The sequence below is a fragment of the Zingiber officinale genome, chromosome 11A, assembly GCF_018446385.1.
Source record: "Zingiber officinale cultivar Zhangliang chromosome 11A, Zo_v1.1, whole genome shotgun sequence".
NCBI classification, from domain to species: Eukaryota; Viridiplantae; Streptophyta; class Magnoliopsida; order Zingiberales; family Zingiberaceae; genus Zingiber; species Zingiber officinale.
The window spans coordinates 12,060,956-12,085,973 of record NC_056006.1 but is presented as its reverse complement, the minus strand read 5'-3'; the positions used below and the strand labels follow the sequence as shown (position 1 = coordinate 12,085,973).

Sequence of the window (25,018 nt, the reverse complement as noted above, 5' to 3'; positions counted from 1 at the left end):
CCGGTCGGTTCTCACGAAGGAGAAAGCGCCCCCGAGGAAGGTTCCGCTCGGGAGGAAGAGCAGCCTCCGCAAAAGAGGCGCCGAGCGGAGACCCCCCTTCGCTCGGCTACATCAGCGATACAACCATCCGAGCGGGCCACTGCAACCACTCGGGGAAAAACGCCAGTGGCGGAAGCCATTTCATCCGACCGGACTCCCTCTGATTGGGACGAGCCGGAAGCCCCCACTGAAGCTGTTCCAATCAGCACCCGTCCCCCCGCTCGTCGATCAGTCCAACGTTCGACCATCCATTCGCGATCTTCCGCGCCGGCTTCTGACGGGTTACTCTTCATCTTCCGATGAAGAGTTCTTCCGAAGCTGACCGGACGACCGTGCCCGAGCACACTGTTACTTTGAAAGGGCCCCTCGCCGAGATGTGGGCCGACGCTCGGGCGCGCGTAGCCACATGCAAGCGGCTACGGGTAAGTTCTTCGTTGTTTTTTTTGTTTTACCTAAAATATTTCCGCTCGGCTTCTAACAACTGCGCCTTCTCGTTTCAGAGGTGGGTGGAAGAGATAGCAGTTTCCAACCGTCTGGCTATGGCGGACGAGGAGATAAGGCAACTGCGGGCGGCAGGTGGTCCGAGCGGCTCCCAAGGACCTTCCTACTCCGAGCCGCAAAAGAGTGAAGAAAACTCAAACTCGCTGGGTAAGAAAAGCAGTGATCGGGCCACGCCTAGCCGAGTCCGAGCGACAGGTCAAGTCGCTTGACACAAAGATAACTCGCCACCACTCGGAAGAACACGGCCATCTCCGATCCGGAGAAGAAAACGTGAGGCCCGGGGAGTTGAAGATAAAGGAGCCGGAGCGGCTCGATCGGAGAAGGCAGCCGCCTACCGATCGGAGAAGATTGAACGTCTGAATGAGGCCTGACAAGCTCCTGGCAACCTTCAAGGAATACCAGGATGCCGAGCCGAGTCGCCGCTCTCCGACAAAGTTACATCCGATCGCCGAGTTCTCGGAGAAAATTTCAGCGGATGTACTCGACTTCGACACGCAATTCGGCCACTATGACCTATCTCAAGTCGAAGGGCCTTCTTCGGAGTCCACCAATATTCCACCGCGATCAAGTGGAGCTCTGAGCAACATTCCGAGGGACCTCTACGACTACATCGAGTAATTTTGCCGCTTGGCTGAACATGAACCTTTTTGTACTTAGGCCACTCGACCTAAGGTTCTAATTTTAATGAAATGCTTTCCTTTCGTGTACTCTATCTTTTTGCACTGTTCCCTGGCTAACACTTGTACGGTCCGCTCGTCTTCTATCACATCATACCTTGGGCATTCGAGGTGCATTCTTCCAGAATGAAGTGTTTTCCCCAGCTCTTCCGTCCGGCCGAATATCAATCTGGGCTGCTAGCCAGAATCGCTCGCTATAAGCCGATCCGAACCTTTTATACCTCGAGTCCGATCGGAAAATAGCTTCGGTCTGACAATCGGCGGGGAATACGAATAATCGCAGTGTCGACGATATTCCGCTCGGATTATTTATAGACGCCGGCTCGTCTCTTGATTTTTAACGACGGAGCTCGTCGGCGCGGATATTTATAGCCGGTCGGCGCGGCTCTCGATCTTTAACGACGGAGCTCGTCGGCGCGGATATTTATAGCCGGTCGGCGCGGCTCTCGATCTTTAACGACGGAGCTCGGTGTTCCGCTCGGAGGGTTTATAGGCGCCGGCCTCGATTTTTAACGGCGGTGCTCGTCGGCGCGGTCGGCGCGGCTCTCGATCTTTAACGACGGAGCTCGTCGGTATTCCGCTCGGAGGGTTTATAGACGCCGGCGCGTCTCTTGATTTTTAACGACGGTGCTCGTCGGTATTCCGCTCGGAGGGTTTATAGACACCGGCTCGTCTCTTGATTTTTAACGACGGTGCTCGTCGGTATTCCGCTCGGAGGGTTTATAGACGCCGGCTCGTCTCTTGATTTTTAACGACGGTGCTCGTCGGTATTCCGCTCGGAGGGTTTATAGACGCCGGCTCGTCTCTTGATTTTTAACGACGGTGCTCGTCGGTGTTCCGCTCGGAGGGCTTATAGACGCCGGCTCGTCTCTTGATTTTTAACGACGGTGCTCGTCGGTATTCCGCTCGGAGGGTTTATAGACGCCGGCTCGTCTCTTGATTTTTAACGACGGTGCTCGTCGGCGCGGATATTTATAGCCGGTCGGCGCGGCTCTGCGGTTTAACGTCTGGGCTAGACGGCCGTCAAGGCTAATTTTGACACTTCCGTTCGGAGTTGCTCTTCGCCTTTCCCCCAGCTTGGATAATGCCCTCCTGGCCGCACGGCTCAGGGTCTACTTCATCGAGTATTTTGGCTCGGATAATATACCTCCGTTCGAAGGGTACGGGGCCTTCGATCTTCGAGCGTTTGGCTTGACCAATTTAATTCCGGCCGAACGGCACGGGTTATTTGCTTACAAGTCTAACCACATAAACCTCCCGGCCGATCGGCCTGGGGGCCTTCGCGCTACGATGATAATGCCTTATATTCGCTCCTTGGACTTTTCATCTCTGCATTTCAAGTATTTAGTCGAAAAATGAAATACACAGGGTGATTTACGGTGATACACCTTTCACCCCGCCTGGTAAGGCGTGGTTCGCGCTCCACGGCCTATCTAGCCGCCGTCCATCCTCATCCGCACTCGAGCGGAGCTTTTCGATGATTTTGAAAGGGCCCATGGCGCTTCAAGCTTGCCGACCGGCTTGACTTTCTTCCAGACAAGATCGCCGACTTGGAACGATCTGGGAATTACGCGCCGGTTGTAGTTTTGCTTCATCCGCTGACGGTACGCCATCAGCCGAACGGAAGCCTTTGCCCTCTCCTCTTCTACCAAGTCCAGCTCCATGTTTCTTCGTTCGGTGTTGTCATCATCATAGTTCTGGATCCTGGCTGACTCAACGCCGACTTCGACCGGTATGACAGCCTCACCGCCATATACCAAATGGAACGGTGTGACTCCCGTCCCTTCTTTTGGCGTCGTTCGGATAGCCCACAAGACGCTCGGCACTTCATCCGGCCAACTCCCTCCCAAATGGTCGAGCCGAGCGCGCAGAATACGAAGAATTTCCCGGTTGGCGACTTCAGCTTGACCGTTGCTCTGAGGATAGGCCACGGACGTGAAATGTTGCTCGATGCCGTAGCTTTGGCACCAATCCTCCAACATCTTCCCTGTGAACTGCCGCCCGTTGTCGGACACCAGTCGGCGAGGGATGCCGAACCGACAAATGATGTGCTGCCAGATGAATTTTTTAACCATTTGCTCAGTGATCTTTGCCAACGGCTCGGCCTCCACCCACTTGGAGAAATAATCTGGTCGCCATCGGAAATGGACCCACAATATCCATTCCCCACCGATCGAACGGACATGAGATGGTTGATGCCTTCATCTCCTCTGCGGTCGGTGGGAGAAGTTGTGATACTCGGCATGAAAGGCATGTAGATATTGTCCGAGCGCATCCGCTTGTAAAGTTGGAAGTATCCGGCCAAGAGGATCTTCTTGGCCAACGAGCGTCCGCCGGATGACCTCCACATGATCCTTGATGTACTTCACGGAGGATGTGTGAGTCTTCCGAGCTTACACATTTCAGCAAAGGGCGCGAGAAAGCTTTCTTGTAAAGCTGATCTTCGATGAGTGTAAACCGACCGGCTCTTATTCTGATGAGCCGGGCTGCATATTCATCGGATGGTGTGGTGCCCGAACGGAGGAATTCTATAATAGGTGTCCTCCAGTCACTTGGAAACGCGAGGCCTTGCATCCGGTCGACATGCGCCACCATCAGCGTTTTTTCAATTGGCTGCTGAATGGCGACCGACGTTATTGAGCTCGCGAGTTTGGCCAACTCATCGGCCGCCTGGTTCTCCGTTCGGGGAATCTTCTGGATAAGCACTTCTCGGAAAGTAGCTTTGAGTTTTTCAAAGGCCTCAGCGTAGAGTTTAAGCCGAACACAGTTGATTTCAAAGGTGCCGGAAAGTTGCTGAGCGGCCAACTGTGAATCCGAATAGAGAGTCACCCGACCAGCTCCCACATGCCGTGCTGCCTGTAATCCGGCTATAAGGGCCTCATACTCTGCCTCATTGTTGGTGGCCTTGTAGTCCAGCCGGACGGATAGGTGCATCTTTTCTTCTTGCGGTGAGATAAGTAATATCCCAATCCCGCTTCCGAGTCGAGTGGAAGACCCATCCACATATATCTTCCACAGAGCTTCCGGCTCGGGCCTCTGCACTTCGGTCACAAAATCAGCCAAGGATTGGGCTTTAATCGCCGAGCGGGGCTGGTACTGGATGTCAAACTCGCTTAATTCTGTCGTCCACTTGATAAGCCGTCCGGACGCTTCTGGATTCAACAGGACTCTTCCGAGTGGACTGTTCGTCCGGACAATGATTGTGTGGGCCAAGAAATACGGTCGAAGGCGCCGAGCGGCTAGAACCAATGCAAAGGCCAACTTCTCGAGCCCGGTGTAGCGAGATTCAGCATCTTTCAAAATATGGCTCAGAAAATACACCGGCTGCTCTTCGCCGTTCGCCCTCACAAGTGCTGAGCCTACAGCATGCTCAGTTGACGACAAATACATATACAGTGACTCGCCTCCGATCGGCTTGGCCAGTACAGGCAGGGAATTCAGATATGTTTTCAACTCTTCAAATGCTCGGTCACACTCTTCGTTCCACTGGAACTTAGTAGCTTTGCGTAGGATTTTGAAGAATGGCAGGCTCCGGTCGGCAGTTTTGGAGATGAATCTGGACAAAGCAGTTATCCGACCGGTCAACCGTTGCACTTCCCTTGTGTTTCTGGGAGGAAGCATGTCTTGCAGAGCTTTCACCTTGTTGGGATTTGCTTCGATCCCCCGCTCGGTCACTATATACCCCAAGAAACGCCCTCCTTTAGCTCCGAACAGGCATTTCTGGGGATTTAGCTTGACTCCATATTTGCGCAGTGTTCGGAATGTTTCTTCCATATCCTTGAAAAGATCGGCCGCTCGGACGGATTTGATAAGAATGTCGTCCACGTAAACTTCCAGGTTCCGCCCGATCTGCTCCTTGAATACCTTGTTCATCAAGCGATAGGTGGCCCCAGCATTCTTCAATCCGACGGCATCACATTGTAGCAATATGTGCCGTGATGAAGCTCACCTTTTCTTGATCTTCGCGGGCGGCGGTACAGTGATAGCCCGGTAGGCGTCGAGCATGCAATTAACTCACAGTAGTAGAGTCCACCTGATCTATCCGGGCGGAGGATAAAATCTTTGGGACATGCTTTGTTTAAGTCCCGAAAGTCAATGCAACTCGCCACTTGCCGCCCGGCTTGGAGACCAATACCACGTTGGCTAGCCACTGAAGCGCACTCAGATGTGGCGGCCTCCAAGTTTTCTACTTCCGCCGGATTATGGCATTCGCTCGCGCTAAAATCTCTTTTTTCGCTTTCGGCGTCGGTCGGACATGCAACTCATGTTGCGCTAGGCTAGGCGAAATTCGCAACTCGTGTGTCGACCAAACAAAGACATCATGATTTTGCTGGAGGCATTGGAGCTTCTTCTTCTGTTTTTCCTCTAGATCCGAGGCGATGAAAGTGGTGGCCTCCGATCGGGTCGGATGGATCTGAACTTTCTCCTTTTCATCATAAATTAAAGCAGGAGGTTTCTCGGTTATGGCGTGTACCTCGATTCGGGGGACCTTCCGAGCGGAATCAGCTCGGATCATCTCTATATAGCAACGCCGAGCTGCTAGTTGATCTCCCCGCACTTCTCCAACTTTGTCCTCCACGGGAAATTTTATCTTCCGGTGGAAGGTTGAGACAACCGCTCGGAATTCGCCGAGCGCCGGTCGTCCCAAAATGACGTTGTAGGACGAGGGAGAGTCAACCACCACGAAGTTTGTTGTCCTTGTCCTCCTGAGCGGCTCCTCTCCCAGCGAGGTAGCCAGCCGGATCTGTCCGACCGGCTGAACTTCGTTGCCGTAAACCCGTAGAGCGGGGTTGTCATGGGCAGCAACTCGGCTCGATCAATTTACAGCTGATCGAACGCCTTCTTGACAAATATGCGGTGAATGGTGTAATTTGCTATTACCGCTTTAATGAGCAGCGCGTCGTCGTGGGGTACTTCTACTCCTTCCAAGTCTCCGGGCCCGAAAGTGATTTCCGGTCCACTTGCCCGCTCTTGGCTACAGCCGACCGTATGGATCTGCAGCTGCCGAACGCCTGCCTTTCTTGCTCGGTTGGCGCCGGGAAGTATTGCTCCTGTTTTCTTCCTCCCGAGTGGATGGTCGGGACCGTTCCCTGGACGTCCGGCGACTCTCCTGTCTTGGGGATCTATGCCGATCGGACGTATGGTGATGTCGCCTCTCTATGCGGGTCCGGTCGGCTTCCTGGGTCCTTTGCCTCGTGTTGAGGGGAGGAGACCGTCGTTCGGTTCTCCGGGGAACAGGATTGGACACAAAGGGAAGGCTTCGGCAATCCCTCGTGTTGTGCGTATCCGTTTGGTGGAATTTGCAGAACATTGGGGTCCACCTCTTCTTTGGCTTGGGCCGAGCGGCAGCCACTTCTTGCACGTGCGATCTGGTGTGGGGAGATCGAATTGCTTCAGCCCTTGGTCCTCTAGGTGGTTGCTGAGCGGAGTGCTGCTTCCGCTCGGCATGAACAAGTGCACGCTCGGTTGGAGCTTCTTTTTTCCGAGCGGCTTGCGCTTCTTCCACGTTTATGTATTCGTTGGCCCGATGTAGCATGTGATCATAGTCTCGGGGCGGCTTTCGGATGAGCGACCTGAAGAAGTCCCCATCAACAAGGCCTTGTGTGAAGGCGTTCATCATCGTTTCCGATGTGGCTGTTGGGATGTCCATCGCCACTTGGTTGAATCGCTGGATGTAAGCTCGAAGCGATTCTTTTGGTTCTTGCTTGATGGCGAACAAGCTAACGCTTGTTTTCTGATAACGCCGACTGCTGGCGAAGTGGTGGAGGAAGGCCGTTCGGAAGTCCTTGAAGCTTGTGATGGATCCGTCCGGCAGTCTACGGAACCACCGCTGGGCCGATCCCGAGAGCGTGGTAAGGAAGACTCGGCACTTCACTCCATCAGTGTATTGGTGGAGCGTGGCGGTATTATCAAACTTACCCAAATGATCATCCGGGTCCGTTGTTCCATTATACTCGCCGATCGTAGGGGGCACGTAGTGCTTGGGCAGAGGGTCTCGCAGAATGGCTTCCGAAAATTGGCGGTTGGTCCGCTCGGGAGAAGAGTCCGTCCGGGGAGCTTTCCCCTTCTTGTCATCCCGCCTTGGCATTTCATCTGAGGAAGATCCTATATCTCTTCGGGCTGGCGTGGCTCCAGGGGTGCGAAATAAGGCCCGGTGGAATGCGACGGTGGCTGAAGGTGCTTCCGCTCGACCGACGCGTTGCTTGTTGCTCCGCCCGCTCGGCGGATGCTTTTTGCTTTTGCTCCACGAGTTTGGCGGCCCTTATCTCGACCAGAGCGTCGAGTTCCTCCCTTGAAAGCGTCACCGTGTGCTGTCGTCCAGCCTCGTCCATTGTCTCTGCTCGGATGCAGGAGCGTTCCCACAGACGGCGCCAATTTGATCCTGTCCGAACCAGAAGTCAACAGACGCTGGGCACGTGACGCTCCAAGGCTCGCCGATGTAGGTCTCCAACTAGTGTCGAGATGCTCCGGCTATCCTGCACAGAAGTCGAGCCGGGAAGGGGATTCCCAGCGGCGACCCTCCGACGCTCAAGTCAGGTAAATCACGATGAACAAGGTGGCTCCAGAAGTCTCAGAGTACATACCATAATCCCCTGTCGATGAAACCTGAGGTTCTTTATATAATATAGAGCTGTGAAAGGTTTGGGCACGCGTACCAAGGTGCATAAGTGTCCCTTGTCCTATCCTAGGTATGCGGCTGTCAGAAAGCTTACCTGTCCTTTCCTAGGTACGCGGCTGTCAGAAAGTTTACCTGACCCATATCGCTACAGTCAAAGCATGCCCTCGATGGGACAGCAGAATCCCCTGTCACAAGATTTGGAGCATGACACACACGTGAAACCTACAGGTTGTCAGAGAAAGAAATCCTCTGGCCATTTCCTTTGCTCCAAACTTGTAGTCCGAGCGGAAAGATACCTAAACATCCGACCGGACATCCGCAGTGGTTTACTTGTGCTTTGTGGAGACTAACAAACAGGGGTGCTTTATGACTGTGATCGGTCAAAAGGTCAGCTCGGTCCATGACCTTTTTAACTGAGCGTCGGAACCCCGATTTGACAGGGTGCCTACCAACTATGAGTGCAAACCGGCCGGACCTTTCCGGGTACTCGATTCCATCGGCCGGCCGGCAGTCCAGTCGGACCGGCCCTCTATGGCCGTCCTTCCGGTTGGACCACACTCTCCTCTGGGTGGGCGGCTGTTCCGGTGACTTCCACTTGGCGTTGACTTTGCAAGAGAAGGGGGGGCCCGCTCTTACTACCGGATCAGATTTCTTTGCTACGATCGAGGGTTAGTCCTTTTGAAGTATTCTCGCTTTGATATCAATTAATGGTCCCCTGGTGGCCAGCTAAAAGGGGGTTAATAGCCCTAAAAAAATAAATCTAATATCCTTTCTCGATCTTCAAACTATGTTAGGCAAACACTTGTATAAAAATATAAAATAAATGAATAAAATATAGATAGAGGTAAGAAAGATTTACTTAGTTTGTACTCAGATGATTGCTAATCCAAGACAAATAAAACTCACTAAGATCTCCTTTTCCAAAGATGGAATAACTTCTTACAACGTTGAAAGCATAAAAAGTAAAGAAAAAAACTAGAAGTGTAAGCATAGAAGTTGTTACAAGTGTTGTTCTGACTATTAAGATCAGAGCTATATTTATAGCCTTGCTCCGAGTGTTTGGAATGGTTTCGGGTGCCTATGTGTGGATAAAATTTTTTTCCCGATGTAACAGATCGCAATAGCTCAATCTGAATAAAATTTTTCTAGTTCAGGCATCTGAAAGGATTCTGGGCGTCCAGACTGCCTTCGCACAGAGACACCTTGCCAAGGCACCTCTGTTGGACCAAATCGGTCCGGGTGCCTAGAATTTTATCCCTAAATTAAGAATTTTTTTATATTGTCAAATGAATTCAAAAAGATTACCTAGAGCCTTAGGTAAGAACAAGTCTGCAAAAATAAAACATAAAGGGCAGCTGACGAAGTGAGAAGGTACCTTTATTGATCCAAGGAGGACTACGTGGTTCTTTTCCTTCTTCTCTTCGACTTATGTGGCTTGCTCAACTAGCAAGATAACTTCCCTTAAAACTAGAGATGTTGATTGTTCTCAACATGCCCCCAACCTCTTAATCACTAGGGTTTGATAGAAGGCCATTAGAAGAGACACACTCAAAACTCATTTGGGACCGCCACTTCAACTCATTAACCAAGCCATCTACTAAATCCCTACTCACCATCTCAATCGTTCTTCTCATGCCAACCTTCCTCCCGACGAACTCAAGTTTATCGCTAAACATCTCATCATCGATCACCCTTCGCTTCATTTAGTCAATCTATCCGTGTTGGTTCTAACTCGGACTGACAGGAACACTGAGGACGAACACATCTGTTTTTACGACTTCATTTAGTCCATCTAACTGAACTCCTCTCAACCCATGCTAGGGCTCAAACAAATTCCTTATCTCTAACTACAAAACAATCGACCCATTCCTCATCCCCAACTAATTTGCATCATCTTTTCAAAAAAAAAAAAATCTTCATGATCCTCTTTCTATATATGCACACACTCTCAAGGAGTAGCTAAGCAACTTCAACTCTTCAACCATTAATGGCCGCCAATCGGAGATTCTACGACGCGCCTGAGGGGGTCGATATCAGAGGAAGGTACGACGCCGAGTTCGCCGGCATTCTCAGCGAGGACGCCCTGCGTTTCGTGGCGGAGCTCCACCGGGAGTTCCGCCCCCACATCCGCTACGCCATGGAGCGCCGCCGCGAGGCGCAGCGGAGGTACAACTCCGACGATCTGCCCGGGTTCGACCCGGCCACGAAGTGCATCAGAGAAGGCGACTGGGTCTGCGCGCCGGTTCCCCCTGCCATCGCCGACCGGACCGTCGAGATCACCGGCCCTGCGGACCGGAAGACCATAATTAACGCACTCAATTCCGGCGCCAAAGTCTTCATGGTCGATTCTCCCAAGAACATCTATTTTTTTGTTAAATTTCTTTTTTTTTAATGAAAATTGAAATCTTCCGACTGTAATTTTCAGGCCGACTTCGAGGATGCTTTGTCGCCGACATGGGAGAATCTGATGAGAGGTCAGATCAACCTGCGAGATGCAGTCGACGGGACAATCACATTCCACGACCCTGCTCGGAACAGAGTCTACAAGCTCAACGACGAGGTCGCCAAGCTCTTCGTACGGCCCCGGGGGTGGCATCTGCCGGAGGCCCACATTCTCATCGACGGCGAGCCAGCGACCGCCTGCCTCGTCGACTTCGGACTCTACTTCTTCCACAACCACGCCGTATTTCAGGGCTCGCGATGCGCCGGCGCCGGCCCCTTCTTCTATCTGCCTAAGATGGAGCACTCAAGGTGATCGAATCTTATTAACCTCTTGAACATCGCCGGAGATTTTTTCTTGCGAGGTAATCGTGAGCTTGCTGCAGGGAGGCGAGTGTGTGGAACAGAGTATTCGACCGGGCGGAGTTGTCGGCGGGAATCGAGAGAGGGAGCATCAGGGCGACGGTGCTCATCGAAACGCTGCCGGTGGTGTTTCAGATGGACGAGATTCTGTACGAGCTTCGGGATCACTCCGCCGGGCTCAACTGCGGGAGGTGGGACTACATCTTCAGCTACGTCAAGACCTTCCGCCGCCACCCGGACCGCCTCCTCCCCGACCGGGTGCACGTCGGAATGAATCAACACTTCATGAGGAGCTACTCCGACCTCCTCATCCGGACCTGCCACCGCCGTGGCGTCCACGCCATGGGAGGAATGGTATGGTTCTACTGCATGCTCTGTTTTCGCTAGGGCTCTGGTTGAACGTTCATTGCTCTGTTTTCCCCGGAAGGCTGCTCAGATTCCGATCAGGAGCAGCCCGGCGGCCAACGAGGCGGCAATGGAATCGGTGCGGAAGGACAAGCAGCGCGAGGTGCGAGCGGGGCACGACGGCACGTGGGCGGCGCACCCGGGACTGATCCCGGTGATCATGGAAGTCTTCGCCGGCGGCATGGGCGACAAGCCTAACCAGATAGCCGTGACGCGAGAGGACGCCGGCGGCATCACGGAGGAGGACCTCCTGCAGCGGCCACGAGGCGTCCGGACGGTCGAAGGGCTTCGGCTGAACACCCGCGTCGGCGTGCAGTACTTGGCCGCGTGGCTCGCCGGCGCGGGGGCGGTGCCGCTCTACAACCTCATGGAGGACGCGGCGACGGCGGAGATCTGCAGGGTGCAAAACTGGCAGTGGCTGAGGTACGGCGCTGTGCTGGACGGCGAGGCGGCGGAGGTGAGGGCGACGGTGGAGCTGTTCGGGAGGGTGGTGGAGGAAGAGATGGGGAGGATCCGACGTGAGGTCGGCGAGGAGAAGTTCGAGCATGGAAAATTTGAAGAGGCCTGCAAGATCTTCACAAGGCAGTGCACCTCGCCGGAGCTGACTGACTTCCTCACACTGAATGCTTATAACAACATCGTCGTTCATCACCCCAAGGCACCTTCTAGGTTTTAGCCTTTTAGGGGTGCAAACAAACCTAATAATAATAATAATAATAATATGAAAATCTAAATAATTGGACTATTTAAGTTCAATATTATGTAAAAAATAATTGAAGTTCAATTTGAATTCTAAGCAATCAAATAAAGTAGTATGAATTCAACTTAATTAGAAAAAATTAGGTTCGAATTCAATAATTTCAAAAGCAAATCAAATATTTTTCGAACGGAATTAAAAACACTTGGAAAAACACTCAATTCATTTACACTCCTAGTTTTGATAATCCTGTATCAGTGGCAAAGACATCCTAGGACACAAATCTCTTGATAATAAAAGCTCCTGAAAAATAATTAAATTATATTGAATCTATTATATGCAATATCGTGACCATAATATCACACGGCGACAACATTATCCAGTGACAATAACCTTAGTTATGTCATCACATAATCAAAGTTAGACTTGACCACGGTTCGAAATTGACAGTTCGATGATTCGGAACCGTCGGTTGACGGTTCCAGGCAGATCGACCCTTAACCTTAACCGCTCAAGACAGTTACGATTCACGGTTCGGTTCACGGCTCGTCACGATTTGCCACGGTTCAAGATTATTATGTTAAAAAAATTAAAAATTAAACATTAAAAATTAAAATTTATTGGAAAAAGAGTTTACACTTATTTAAGTTACCTACGTATCCCTTTAGGGGAATCAAAGCCACGCAGTTCTTTTATATTTTTATCCTTTTACATTTTCACTCACTACCATTTTCTGTTTCTGTCGTATTTGTTCCTTCAGTATCAAAATCTTCAACTTCATCATCTGAAAGTTGCATTCCTTGGATTCTTTTCTCCGCTCTGGTCCAATCGTCCAGTAATGTCTGGGCTTCCAATGAGTCGAGAGACAAAGTTGATCGTCGTTCATCTAATATGTTGTCGCCGACACTGAACGTCTGCTCCACAGCAACAGTTGACACTGGACAAGTTAAAATTTATTTTGCGATCACGGAGAGAACGGGAAAGCTTTGAGCCTTCTGTGACCACCATTTTAAGATATCGAAATTGTCGCTATCTGCTTCATTAAAATCAAAAGAAGTCGTAAAATAATTCTCAAGTTCCTGTGTGGAACTTGAGGATCCTCTTGGACGTTTTGTCCGTTCTTTTAATAAGAGTTGTGCTTTTGTAAGTTTTAAATTACTACTAGTAGTTTGTTGTATTTTAGAAATATTAATTTGTGTTCCATATTTTGCATAATATTGATTATAAATATTATATAAATAAATTCTAACATTATATATAATATTAACTGGAGCAGGGAAGAAGAATCTTTAATTGGAATTAAAGCGTCATAATATAAAGTTAACATTTCTCGTAAAGCTTCTAATTTAAATCTAGGATCTAAAGTAAATGCAATTAAATAAATTTCAGGAATTAAATAAAAATATTTTTCCCATTTAATTTTCATAGCTAAGATACAAGGAGATAAAGATTCATTATTAATATGTTCATTTAAAACTAATACTATATTAGAAAAATTTTCTAATTGTTCGGTTGCATCATTATATACTTTTAAAATTTCACAAATACTACTACAAATATTCCATTATTGTGAAAATAAATATATATTAGTATTAGTGTTTTGTGCAAAAAATGAACATAATAATTCTTTATATTGAAATGAATCTTATAATAATTGGTATGTTGAATTCCAACGTATTGGTACATCACATGGAAATGTTTTAGGTCTCATCCCATTAATTTTACAAAACCTACCTCATTGTTTCATTATAGATGGATGAGACCATAAATAAGAAATTGCAATTCTAATTGGTTTAATATAACTTTCTAAAATTTTTAAACCATCTTGAACACATAAATTTAAAACATGACATACACAACGAATATGAAAAAATAAACCTCCAATAATAGGTTGACAAACAAATTTTAGATCATCTATACAAGCGGTATTAGAACTAGCATTATCTAATGATATTGAAAATATTTTATGAGTTAAACCATATTCTTCTAAAATTAAACATAATAATTGTGTGATATTATGAGCATTATGTGATTCATCAAAAACTCTATAAGCTAATAATCTTTTTTGAAGGTTCCAAGAGTTATCGATCCAATGGCAAGTCACACCCATATACGAATGTGTTTGCCAATGATCACTCCAAATATCGGAACATAAAGAAACTTTATTATCTAATTTACTAAATTCATCAATTAAATTTTTTTTCCTTGTTTTACTAATTTTTTAATTATACGAGTAAGTGTAGTCCTAGGAACACGTTTAGCACATGGATTAAAAGATTCTTTACAAAAATCTTCAAATGTGCATTTAGATCCAAAATTAAAAGAAAGATGTTCTACGTAAACAAATTTACCTAATGATTCTCTCAATTTATTATCCGAATATAAAAATAAACCTGAATCGGTACTACCGCTAGTTGAAGAAAATCTTGATAATTGTGTTTGAGAACGGTCGAGTCCATATTCCGTCGTGTGCTTCGTTTCTACATGTCGTTTCAACTACCCATAGCCGCTGCCGGCTTGGAATTTGTAGGAAGCATTGCAGTGCTTACATTTTGTACTCATTTCTCCCGACGGAAGAGTGACATTCTCAAAATGTTTAGTGAAAATAGAAGACTTTAGAGGAGGAAGTTCCCGAACCTTAGAAGTAATTGCATCGATACTTCCTTGTGTTTCGGGTGTCGGATTCGGAAGATGCTCGATCTCATCATCGGTGGATTGAATATTGGGGTCCTCCTCCCGCGGATTCATTATTTGCTTTCCCTTCCGAGCTCGAGATGATGCACCTCCGCGGCCTCCTTCCATTGTAATTGAAAATTGGAAATGAAAGCGTGTAGAGTCTAGAGATTAGAGAATACGAAAATGAGACTAAAAGTGGAGAAGATGTGTGAAAAATGATGAAATGAGCTCTCTATTTATAGAGTTTTGATAGTAACGGACACTAAATCATAATCATTGATCAAAAAACGGTCAAATGATCCTAACCATTGAAAAAAATACCTAAAAAACCCTCCCAACGGCTATGAACCGCCGGTTAACTAGCGGTTCAAGCCATTTAAGGAAAAAAAATTATCGGCTGAACCAGCAGTTCAACCCGCTGGTTAACCGGCGGTTCGCCGGTTTTACAGCGAATGAGCCGAAACCGGCCCGACAACTTGCCGGGCCGGTTCCGGTTCACCCCGGCGAACCCCGAGTCAACGGGCAACTGGCCCGTTGACCCGGGCCCCAGCCGGATCCGGGCCAGACCCGACCTGGGGTCGGGTCTAACCAAGGTTATAGGGAATGAAACATAACTATTGGTTGTTTGGTTCAATTTAGATAATCAAGTAAAATTTTGTTTGTTTGAAGGTTTTAGTATATAATCTAACGTGATATTTTATCATATTACCCTTGATTTAATAATGATAATACTATATTATTAATAGTGATATATATATATATATATATATATATATATATATATATATATATATATATATATATATAATTAGATTTTTTGTTTATTATTTTATGTGTTTTTTTATTTTTAGATAGTTTTAATTAAATATATAATTTTTTATGTAAAAGGTATTAATTCTTTTACAGGGATTAACGTTACCGATTGATCTTTAGCCTGCCATGGTAGGCACAGAGGAGTTGTTCTAGGACCACAGCTCCCGTAAATAGCCCAACAGCATCGCTGCCTGCGAAGGAATTGCATGAAGAAACAAGCCGGTGGTTGTGTGGTTAGTAGAAAATTGAGAAAAGAAGAACAAAAAGTAAGCCATGGACAGACCTTGCGCTTAGCTCACGATGAGCTAGCCTGCGAAAGCTCAACCAATGGTGGGATTGCGCCTTCGCCCAAGAGAAGCCTTTGGATATGGGGACTTTCGGCGGCGAGCTGTAGCAGCGCGTGCACGGCGAACTCTCTCCCAGATGTTGGTCCGGTTTCCATTGCCTCGACCAGCACCAGGATCCCTCCCGCTTCCGCCACCGCATCCTTACTCTCCGACACCACAGCTAGGGTTCCTAGCACCACTAGTGCCTTCTTGGCTGTGTCGTCGTTGCGTTCCCTCACCAACCCCACCAGTGGAGGCACCGCCCCGACACTGACCGGACTGAGCACAGCTTCTACAGCGTGGTTATGGAATCCTTTTTTCCCCAGCTCGAACCACTCACGAGCAGAGACACCAGCGGCAGAATCGCCCCTCAAGCACCGATTGTCCCCCAGTTCTCCTCGATCATCAACAGGCTAAGTAGTGCACAGGCAGCATTCTGCTTAGCCCCCGCGATAGTGATGGGCTTCATGTTCTCCTCCTCCAGCAAGAGATTCAGAAGCGTCATCACCGCGCTTTCCTGCATCGCAGGGTCGATGCTCTTCAGCAGAGGCACCAACGCCGGAATGGACCTCGATGGCCTGATCAGCGCACGGAAGTTCGACTGGTGCTTCGTCAAGAGTCGTATCCTCGCCACCGCCGTCGCCCGTTTCAACTCCGGGGACGACGCCCCAAGCGCCTCCACACGCGCCAACCACCGGCCCGATGCTCTCGACCGAAGCACTCTCGATGGCCTCCAACGACGACGATGGCAAGGCAAACACGAACTCGTACGCCTTAACATCGGGTAATTTTGTCTCAAAATTTTTGTTAACCCCGGAATAAAGGAAAGCCCCACTTTTCTGAGGTTGTGTGATTCCGAGTTATATGCTCAAATTATTGATGTGTCAGTCATGCATCATGACTTAGGAATCATCAAACCAAACAAAGTTATCCTTGATAACCTTGGATGGATAACTAAGGTTATCAAAAATAATCTCAAACCAAACGAGTCCTAATAGTATTAGTTCAATAGAATACACTTAATAAGTAAATAAACATGTTTAAAGACAGCTAAAACCCCTTAATAAATGAGCATTTACCTTTTGAAAGAACTATGGAGCAAACAAAACACATGGAAAATGGTGTTTAATAACATGAAAGGTGTTCAGATCGTCGAATATGGAGTTTTCTCAGGTTTCAAACCACAATTCTCCGAATACTCTGTTACTATGTACATGAGGTGCAGGCCTCCAAAAAACCAGCAGGGCCCCTCAGCTTTGCGCCATGGCTACCGTATCGAGTCTTCTTCGTGAGGAACATGCTCCCACCCTAAGGGAGTATTCTCTTGCATACTGGTACTTGGCCAACTCCCTTTCCCTTTCGCGGATGTCATGTAGGACTGGATCAATGAACCATACAAGGGGCCAGGAGCCATTTGCCTGGCATTTCCATTTGAAGTGCCATCTGCTTCGTCAGTTGTTGCGGAAAGAGGCTGAGTATGAGGTATGGCCCGGAAGAATGACCAACTGATAGGTGCTTCTGCAACCGGCTCCATAAACCCGAGATCAGTTAGATTAATGGGAAGATCATACATATCGGAATCATTTTCAGTGTCCGGAGAGTCGCCAATGTTTGTATTGGCACTTGAGTGCATTGCAAATTCCTGGAGGTCGAGAATGCAATCCTCCTCCATTCTTCTGGAAGTAGAGCTGATGTTCCGCATCCGATCCTTCAGAATTTTGAACCGAGCCATGGCAGATGATTCCATATCATCAGCCTGCTTCAACTGGCAGTTTGCCGATCCACCAGGAAGACTTTCTCGTTTCCTTATGCTTTCCATATCTTTGAGTTTCGAGGGCAAATTATGCTCCTCGTGGTTAGTTTGAGAAGGCAGGCTTGAAGATATGTCAGATCGTGGAGGCTTTGCTGCAAAAATCCAAATAGTGAACATAGTAATCGCAGTAAAGATGGCATCAATAGCTAGTCAAAAGGCAATTTGAGAATAGTGTGCTTACAGTTTTCTGATTCCATCTTCATTTGAGCAAGTAGAAGTTTTTGTTTCAGTCGACATGTCATAACTTCTGCTTGTATCCAGAGATTTTTGTAAAACAATGTCCCTTCATTTTCTTCCCTCTCGCAAAAAGTTTCAGACAATGCATTCTCAAAAATCTGCAGATTTTAAAAGAATGCACAAAATCAATGGATCGACAAATAGAAAACTATTTCCAATGCTAATAAATATTACCTGAGTGTTGCTATTGACTTTCTTAAGATCTGCATCATTGCATTTGATGACAAAATTGTTAAACTCGTCATTCAAACAATTGCATCCAACAGAGATTGTCTTTCCCTTCATGTTGCAATTATGGTTCTTCTCCTTTAGTCTAGTATTTTCAGAAATATTGCAAGAACCAGCAGGCTCTAGACATGAACAATGATTAAAACCAACAAGATCCTGCAAAATAATAAACTTATATGGCATTTAGTGCAGTGTGTCTGTCATAAATTAAACATTTTGGCACAGAAAGGTTGCCAGTATTTAGTTATAGAAAAATAACTAGAAATGCACTTTTTTTTTATTCCTTTCTATTGGCAATGGATCAATGAAGACCATGCACCTTTTTGTCTTTGAGGAGGAGCGTAATATTGCTAATCGCTGAGTAGAGAAGTCTGCAATCATGAGCTTCCAATTCTTCTCTGTCATTAAAGTTGGTAGACAATAGTTCTACTGAATAACTATGTATTGACTTAACAAGATCCTTGATGCTTTTCTGTCTTGCGGAGCATGAATCTGAAAGGGAATGGAAAAAAACTATTTGTCAATTCTTAAGAAAACCAAATAAAGAAAGCGAGAAACAACCTACTAAACAAATAAGACCTTTAATGTTATCAACAATCCCCTTCGCTTGTGGGAATTCATGTCCAGTATTACTTTCTGTTTCAACTGATTTTGCATCAGAAATATTCTGTGCCTCATCTCTTTTCTCAGCTTCAATTGTTGCATTTATTTGTTGCCCGCAAGCAGTGTCAGATAAAATCTCATTTTCATGATCTTTTATATAATCAGACAGTTTTTTATATGCACCCTCAGTTTTCTGTTGTATGCTTGAAGAAGCAACTGCTGAGTCTTCTGGGTCTGGCCTTTCAGATAAATAACTTTTCTCAATTTCACCAAAATTCAAATTTCCAACTTGTTCTGCAGACTGTTTTGAGTTTCCGATGCCTTCCAGAATTGTTTTTTGATAAACACATGGATCGTTCTTGTTTGAATCCTTGATCTCAGCAGCTAGCATTTCATTAACACTAAATGGTGACTGCCGTGATGATGGAGCTCCTTTCCAACATGGTGAGTCAACAGCAAGATTATGTTGATCAACTGTTTCTGAAGAACTCTTGATGGAGTTATCTGGTTCCAAGGATCTGCTCCTAGATGAAGCATCAGCAATCACGACATTTCCTAGCCTCGATTCAGAACTCAACATGGAAGAAAGATTTAACAGGCTTTCTGTAGCTTGATTATTACTGGAAGGAGGGTATTCTCCTGAAACTACAGGTGGCATGAAAGAATTTGTGCTGTGATCAATGCATATCTTTGCATCATATCCCCCTTTGCTCGACAAGTTTTGATTGAGATTAACTTCCTTCGAGCTAGAAACTACAACTGATGGCCCTTTGATCTTATAGGAACCTGCATGATGAACCTTCGCAGGTGACAAAGTAGAGTTGATGTTTGTACTAGTTTTTAAGTTTGACAGACCGTGGACTTCAATTGAAGTTGAAGATGTTGCAGATGGATGGAAAATCAGTGGATCTGCTGAACATGAATCAAGTTGTGCCATGTAACGGTTGTATGTAGAGTTTGAAACAGAAATATCATGTGATCCTATCCTAGATGTTGAGCCAATTGTTGCAGAACGATGTATTCCATTGAGTAAAGCACTTGGTGTTGAGATTGGAGAATTGAAAATGGAATAAGATGACCCCATGTCTTGTTCATAGTTCTCTGGGTGGTTATCCTGTAGCCATTCAGAATGTTGAGATCCAAAGTATTTTTTTTTCCCTGTCGTTGAATCAGCAAATTTTCCATTCCAAACACCATAAGAATCCTTGTCAGAATAGACATTGCCATCAGCTACAAGTTCTGCAAGAAGACAAAAACAAAAAGCAATGATCAAGTGATACACAACATTTTGAACTTCAGAAATATTGAAATCAAACATTTATGGCCAATGCAAATCTTGAGTCCACACATTTAATGGTCACCCCACCAATTGTTTGAAACTCAAAAGAATACATTTTGTATTTTTTTTTTTTTGAGTCATGGCATGGCACCCAACATGAACAAGATATCAGCATTTCAAAAGACGCTGATATTTGGACCTGTACCATCCAGAAACTGAATATTGAAAATGTTTCAGTACAAAACATGAGCCTAAGCCTGAAGAAAATAGCAAAAGCAAATATTTTTTAGCATGAATTGTTAAAAAACTTGGGATTGTATTATTCTCGTTACTTCTAGCTTAAGCTGTTGTTGTAACCTAAATCAATTCAACTTGGCATATTTGATATTTTGTCAAACAGTTAGACTTAAAAACTATTACACTGTTCAGTTGCTTCCATAACAAATACATATCAATTGTCTCACGCTTATTTTTCTTTTTCATCACTTGCAGAACTTATCAAAGAATATACATATTATTTTTTCTAAAATTTATATTTGAGTCTTGACCTAGTATCCTTGTTTTTTTTCTCTTTAGCTTTGTGTTTGTTTCTTCATGATTGCTGGCTATCCCCTATATAGGAACGACATCCTATGGGTCATGGCAATATTTATAGCTACCAGAGTTAGGGTGGCAATTTGAGCTTGTGGGGTTGTCTTATTGTATTTTCGTGGTTGTTTTTTGGATTTTGATTTTGCATGGACAATGAAATCATCTTAAAATATAGTCAATGTGTATCTATGAGCAATAGAATTGAGGAAGTCAAGACTAGGTGGTTATGATTTCCAAATTGTGTTATTATGATTCTAATGATTTTTTTCCCTTCCTAACTCATTTTTGATAGACTTGATTAGAGGATTATCTGCTTGTGGCTGAGTATGAATGGTTTCCAGTCCTTCAGCTGCTAGGTTATATTATGTATCAATGTTTGATATTTTATTTCTTGTGGGTTGGTAATCTATAGCATTGGTCACTCCTGCATGTGCAATTTATTGTTGTCTAGAGTTAATTCACATAATTGTGGTGTTCCTTTAATTTAAATAGACTTGGTTGAATTGTTGGTTTACTTGGAACAACATTATGAAGTTATCAGTTGTTGGTTGTATCTTAAGGATATCAATGTGAATGGAAAGAATTGGTATCGACGTTAGCTCTCCAATGTAGAAGTCAAGTCAATGTTTCAAGTGAACATAAGGACAAACCTACCTTGGGCTCAACAGTATGAGGTAACAATGCTATCATGGAGTAACAAGTTCTGAGATACCTATTGGCCAGTAATATTTTCTGAATGAGGGAAACATATACGCTATCTTCAGAAGTTGATAAAATCCAATCTATTCCTAATTTCTATGACGACCATATCAATTGTTGAGCTAATATGTTTTTTAGAAATTTCCTCTACTTTGGGAGTTCTATATCAAGTAGTGCATTGGATTTCAGTGGATAAGTGGACATTAGAGTTTCATGATCCAGGGTTTCCTCCTGATGACACTCCTACACTCCCTGCAGAATGCTTTAACTTGGGGGAAATTGGAGTTGCACCATAATCTACTTGTTGAAAGTTACTGAAAATCACCATCTTCTGAGCTAAAATCATCACAGTTTTCATATTCTTGACTTTGCCTTAGTTTTTCACGATTTGTAACAAATGGATAATCAGCAGTATGTGAGCAGATGATCTCTCATGTATATCTTTAAACAAATCAAGTGAGTTTGCGTTGCTGGAATATACTTCCATAATACTCTCCATCGTTTTCACCATTGATACAGCAGATGATTTAGGTTTAGAAATGCTAATTCCTGAATTAGGACCTGAGCCTTTTCCTTTCCTAACAAATGATTGCACTCCTTACTACTTTGAGCCTTATTGGTTAAAAAAATTGTATCTGCTGTGACCTATCAAATCCAATGAGTGCAGTATCAGGAATATCAGAATTGAGAGGAGAAAAGTCCTCCAATTCATCCGGCATTGCTGCATTTTTTTGCTCATGGACAGCAACCTATGTGACTTGTCTTTGACAACAAGTAGGTGAAGTTAGAGAGTGATTCGGCAAGAGGATTTTCAGTTCGTGGCATACTCTGTGGAAAATAATTTAGTAGATTTTAACAGAAGGCTTGGGATTTGAAGATACTGGTGTCTGAGGTGTGAAAGAACACCGCGCTGTCAAGCAAAAGCTTCATGATTTTAATATAATTACTAGGAAGCAGATCATATTAAGATGTATATGGCCATGACCCACATGTTCATATAGATTTTCCACAACTTCATCCTCCTCAGCAACAGATTCAACAGCTTGCAAAAAAATATTCAGGCTGAGACTACTAATTAGTATCCCAGAAAATGTGATGGACTATCAGATGGAATTGGCAACAATTTTATTTGATCTTGGTACAAGTGTCGGACATAAGTATGGATCAAGGTTCAACACATCAAGATCCAACATGCTATTACTAAAGTCACAACACGAGTAGAGGGAAATCAAAAGGTCTGATTAACAGAGCATAGTTAGTAAAGCAAGAGTCATCCGGACTATATATATACAAACCAAATATACATATCTGCTTGCAAATACAAAAAGGTCGAGCAGTACTAAAATAATTTGGTGTATACTATACTCAATTCATTAGACAAAGAAAACATGTGACCAAAGCAAACCAAAATCCTACAGTGGTAATCTAAACCTCTAAAGTAAACATATTACATAGTCTACAATATTAAATCATATTCACGATAAGTTAATTCCAAACTGGAATTTTCCAGTGGATACATATAATAATTAAGGATAATTACAAAGGAAATGCATATCAATGCCTCATTTTGTCTATTTTGCCAAAAGATCTCACTTTACTTCTCAAAGATAAAGTTTTATTTGAAACTTGTCTAACAGCGGATCCCTGAGTATCTTTAATTCATTACGGCCTGGCAGTGTTGGCATCATTGGGCAATAATCAGGATAGACAAAAGGCTTCAGGGGTTGTCTTCTGATTTCTGAATTTGACAGACATTTTGTCAATGTGGATTTATTAGTTCAGGAGGTGTTGTAATTCGATATTATTCTAGGGATGGATTGGTTGACTGAAAACAACACCTCTGTTGATTGCCAATCTAAAGTTGAGACTTGTATACCTCATGGACAACCCTCCTAAAAATTTCTCAGTGTTGATACTATCATATACGTGTTCCAAACTCATCAATTGTTGTTTAGAGAGTGCCATTCTAACATTGTGACTTTTTGACTTGTATAAAAATCCTACATGTAAAAAAACATGATTATGCAGTGATTACCTTGTGTATATGCTCGTCTTATTGAGTAGGCAAGCATCATTTTGTTACGCATCATAGTTGGGGCATGAGATAAGTTTAGCAAACTAAATCCAGAGAAGCGTAGATCAAATCACACGCCTTCTCTGGATTTAGTTTGTTTCATGGTAGTAAGAGTGAAATTTATCATTCTTTGACCAAAATTTCTTAAGTATAAGGCAGTAATACTTAGTGACCACGCGTCTTGAATTTTTTGGATGATTTCCTACTTTCCTTATTTTTTGGAAGTCATAATTAAGAATAGAATATTCTTCTACCTATATAATGATTGCATGCCTTTAGTGACTAGAGGAAAATTTAACACCTCAAGAAGTCAATACTTTCAACTAACAAGAGTTGGGGAAGTATATTTCCCATCTTTTTGTTTTATCTGATGGGAACATCACTCTACAAAAAAAAAGGGCCGTCAAAAACTCACTCTATCATTCAAAACAAAGTTTTCTCCCTCTACCATTCTCCCACTAATAGCTCCATTCCAGACAAAAACAATAGTTGAATTTTACTAGCACCTTCTAGGCAACTCCACATTTTCATAAGGTCTTATTTTTTTGTATTTCTAATAGTTTCCAAGCATATCAAGAACATTTAATGATCACATGAGGAAGAAAAAAAAAATCTAATTCTAGAATTACATATTCATTTCTAGTTGAACAGAATTAGCAAGGAAACTTAGAGATATGTGAACATTTCCATTTATATTTGACAAACGTTGGATACTACCATCATCAGATGAACATTGTTGTAGGAAGTTGGATACCCTAGATTGAAAAGCAAGTAAAATAAGATAAGTTAATTTCTGTTTTGGGGCAATCTTCGTATCAGAAAACTATTTAAGTGGAAAATATGGTTTCAATATGGGATTTGTAGCTCATATGTGAAACAGCAAAAGAAAAATGCTTGATTTAGCCATATTGTTTATCCATTCATGGTCAGTTAGCTCCACAGACGATCGCAGATGACTCTCACCACAGAAAACGTTTTCAGTGAAGAACAATAAGAGCATCCAAGTTCAAAAGAGCAAATACCTATAGAATCGCAAATCGTTGAAAAACTAAGAAAGGAGAAGTCCAAAATACCTTCCTGGAAGGATGGCGCCGTGTAGCTAAAAGGTGATTCCCTCCATGTCGGTGCCGTATCAGAGAGCTTCGCATGCCCTACCTCCTCATCGAACGGCTTGTTCCACGGGCCAGGTCCAAGTTCAGAGAAGGCCGACGAGGGTCCGAAAGAATCATCGAGAGCCCGCAGCTGCGAGCTAGGATAGTAGTGGGCGTAGTAGGGGTCACCGACGCCGAGGGCGCCGGTTCTGGGCTGGGATCGGAGAGAGACTGCTGCGGAGTTGTGCGAAGGCAACCGGGAGGAGGAGGGGCGATCTGAGACGAGGAGAGCCTGTGGAGGGACAGAAGGGTGATGTGCGGGAGGCGGAGGGGCGGGGAAGACATGGTCAAAGGTGAAAGGGGGAGCCCACGCCGAGAGGGTAGAGGAGCTCGAGGAGTTCGGAAGCGGTGGAGGTACCGGTGGCGGCGGCGGCGGCAGTGACGGCGAATGGGTAGGGAGGGGCGGCATGTGTCGATGGTTGCCGGAAGGGGCACCGATGGAGCGCATGATCGCCGCTGAAGGAAAGGGAGGCGATCAGAGCGACGGATCGTGTTTTCACGAGAATGGAGCAGCATATTACTATTAATGGTGTGTTTATTTCGAGGAAAACAGGAGATATAAATAAATAATATAATAAAAAAGGAAAAAGGGAAAATCAGTAAACCAGGTGAAAGTGAACGGAAGGAAAATTTAAGCACCAAGTAAACACAAAAATTGAATTAGTCTTTGTTTTAGATTAATTATTATTATTATTATTATTATCTACGTGCATCGGTTGGCTGGTTACATGTATGAATAATTACTATAATAATTTTTTGAATTAATTTTTAATAAAAATAAAAATATC

At 44.9% G+C, this 25,018-nt stretch overlaps 2 protein-coding genes and 1 pseudogene across 2 annotated transcripts; 1 reads left to right on the top strand and 2 right to left on the bottom strand.

Annotated features, from left to right (window-relative positions):
• The first annotated feature begins 9,823 nt into the window (after positions 1-9,823).
• LOC122031233 (malate synthase, glyoxysomal-like) lies at positions 9,824-11,719 on the top strand. The gene is made up of 4 exons (XM_042590373.1): positions 9,824-10,177; positions 10,262-10,587; positions 10,662-10,992; positions 11,066-11,719. The coding sequence occupies exons 1-4, from the start codon at positions 9,824-9,826 to the stop codon at positions 11,717-11,719; spliced, it is 1,665 nt and encodes a 554-aa protein (XP_042446307.1).
• A 3,659-nt stretch (positions 11,720-15,378) lies between these two features.
• On the bottom strand, positions 15,379-16,336 carry LOC122031232 (annotated as a pseudogene).
• Positions 16,337-16,555: 219 nt separating this feature from the next.
• LOC122031772 lies at positions 16,556-24,761 on the bottom strand. Its single transcript, XM_042590905.1, has 6 exons — positions 24,153-24,761; positions 18,413-19,675; positions 18,153-18,325; positions 17,780-17,989; positions 17,550-17,703; positions 16,556-17,460 (listed from the first exon to the last, which is right to left on the bottom strand). The coding sequence occupies exons 1-6, from the start codon at positions 24,676-24,678 to the stop codon at positions 16,823-16,825; spliced, it is 2,964 nt and encodes a 987-aa protein (XP_042446839.1). The 5' UTR covers positions 24,679-24,761; the 3' UTR covers positions 16,556-16,822.
• Between the last annotated feature and the right edge of the window lie 257 nt (positions 24,762-25,018).

Coding starts and splice junctions, on each gene's coding strand:
- LOC122031233 (XM_042590373.1), top strand. CDS start 9,824: ATGGCCGCCAATCGGAGATTCTACGACGCGCCTGAGGGGGTCGATATC. Junction 10,178..10,261: donor CCGGCGCCAAAGTCTTCATG/GTCGATTCTCCC, acceptor TGTAATTTTCAG/GCCGACTTCGAGGATGCTTT. Junction 10,588..10,661: donor CCTAAGATGGAGCACTCAAG/GTGATCGAATCT, acceptor AGCTTGCTGCAG/GGAGGCGAGTGTGTGGAACA.
- LOC122031772 (XM_042590905.1), bottom strand. CDS start 24,678: ATGCGCTCCATCGGTGCCCCTTCCGGCAACCATCGACACATGCCGCCC. Junction 19,676..24,152: donor GGCGCCATCCTTCCAGGAAG/GTATTTTGGACT, acceptor GTCTTCTTGCAG/AACTTGTAGCTGATGGCAAT. Junction 17,704..17,779: donor AAGTCAATAGCAACACTCAG/GTAATATTTATT, acceptor TAAAATCTGCAG/ATTTTTGAGAATGCATTGTC.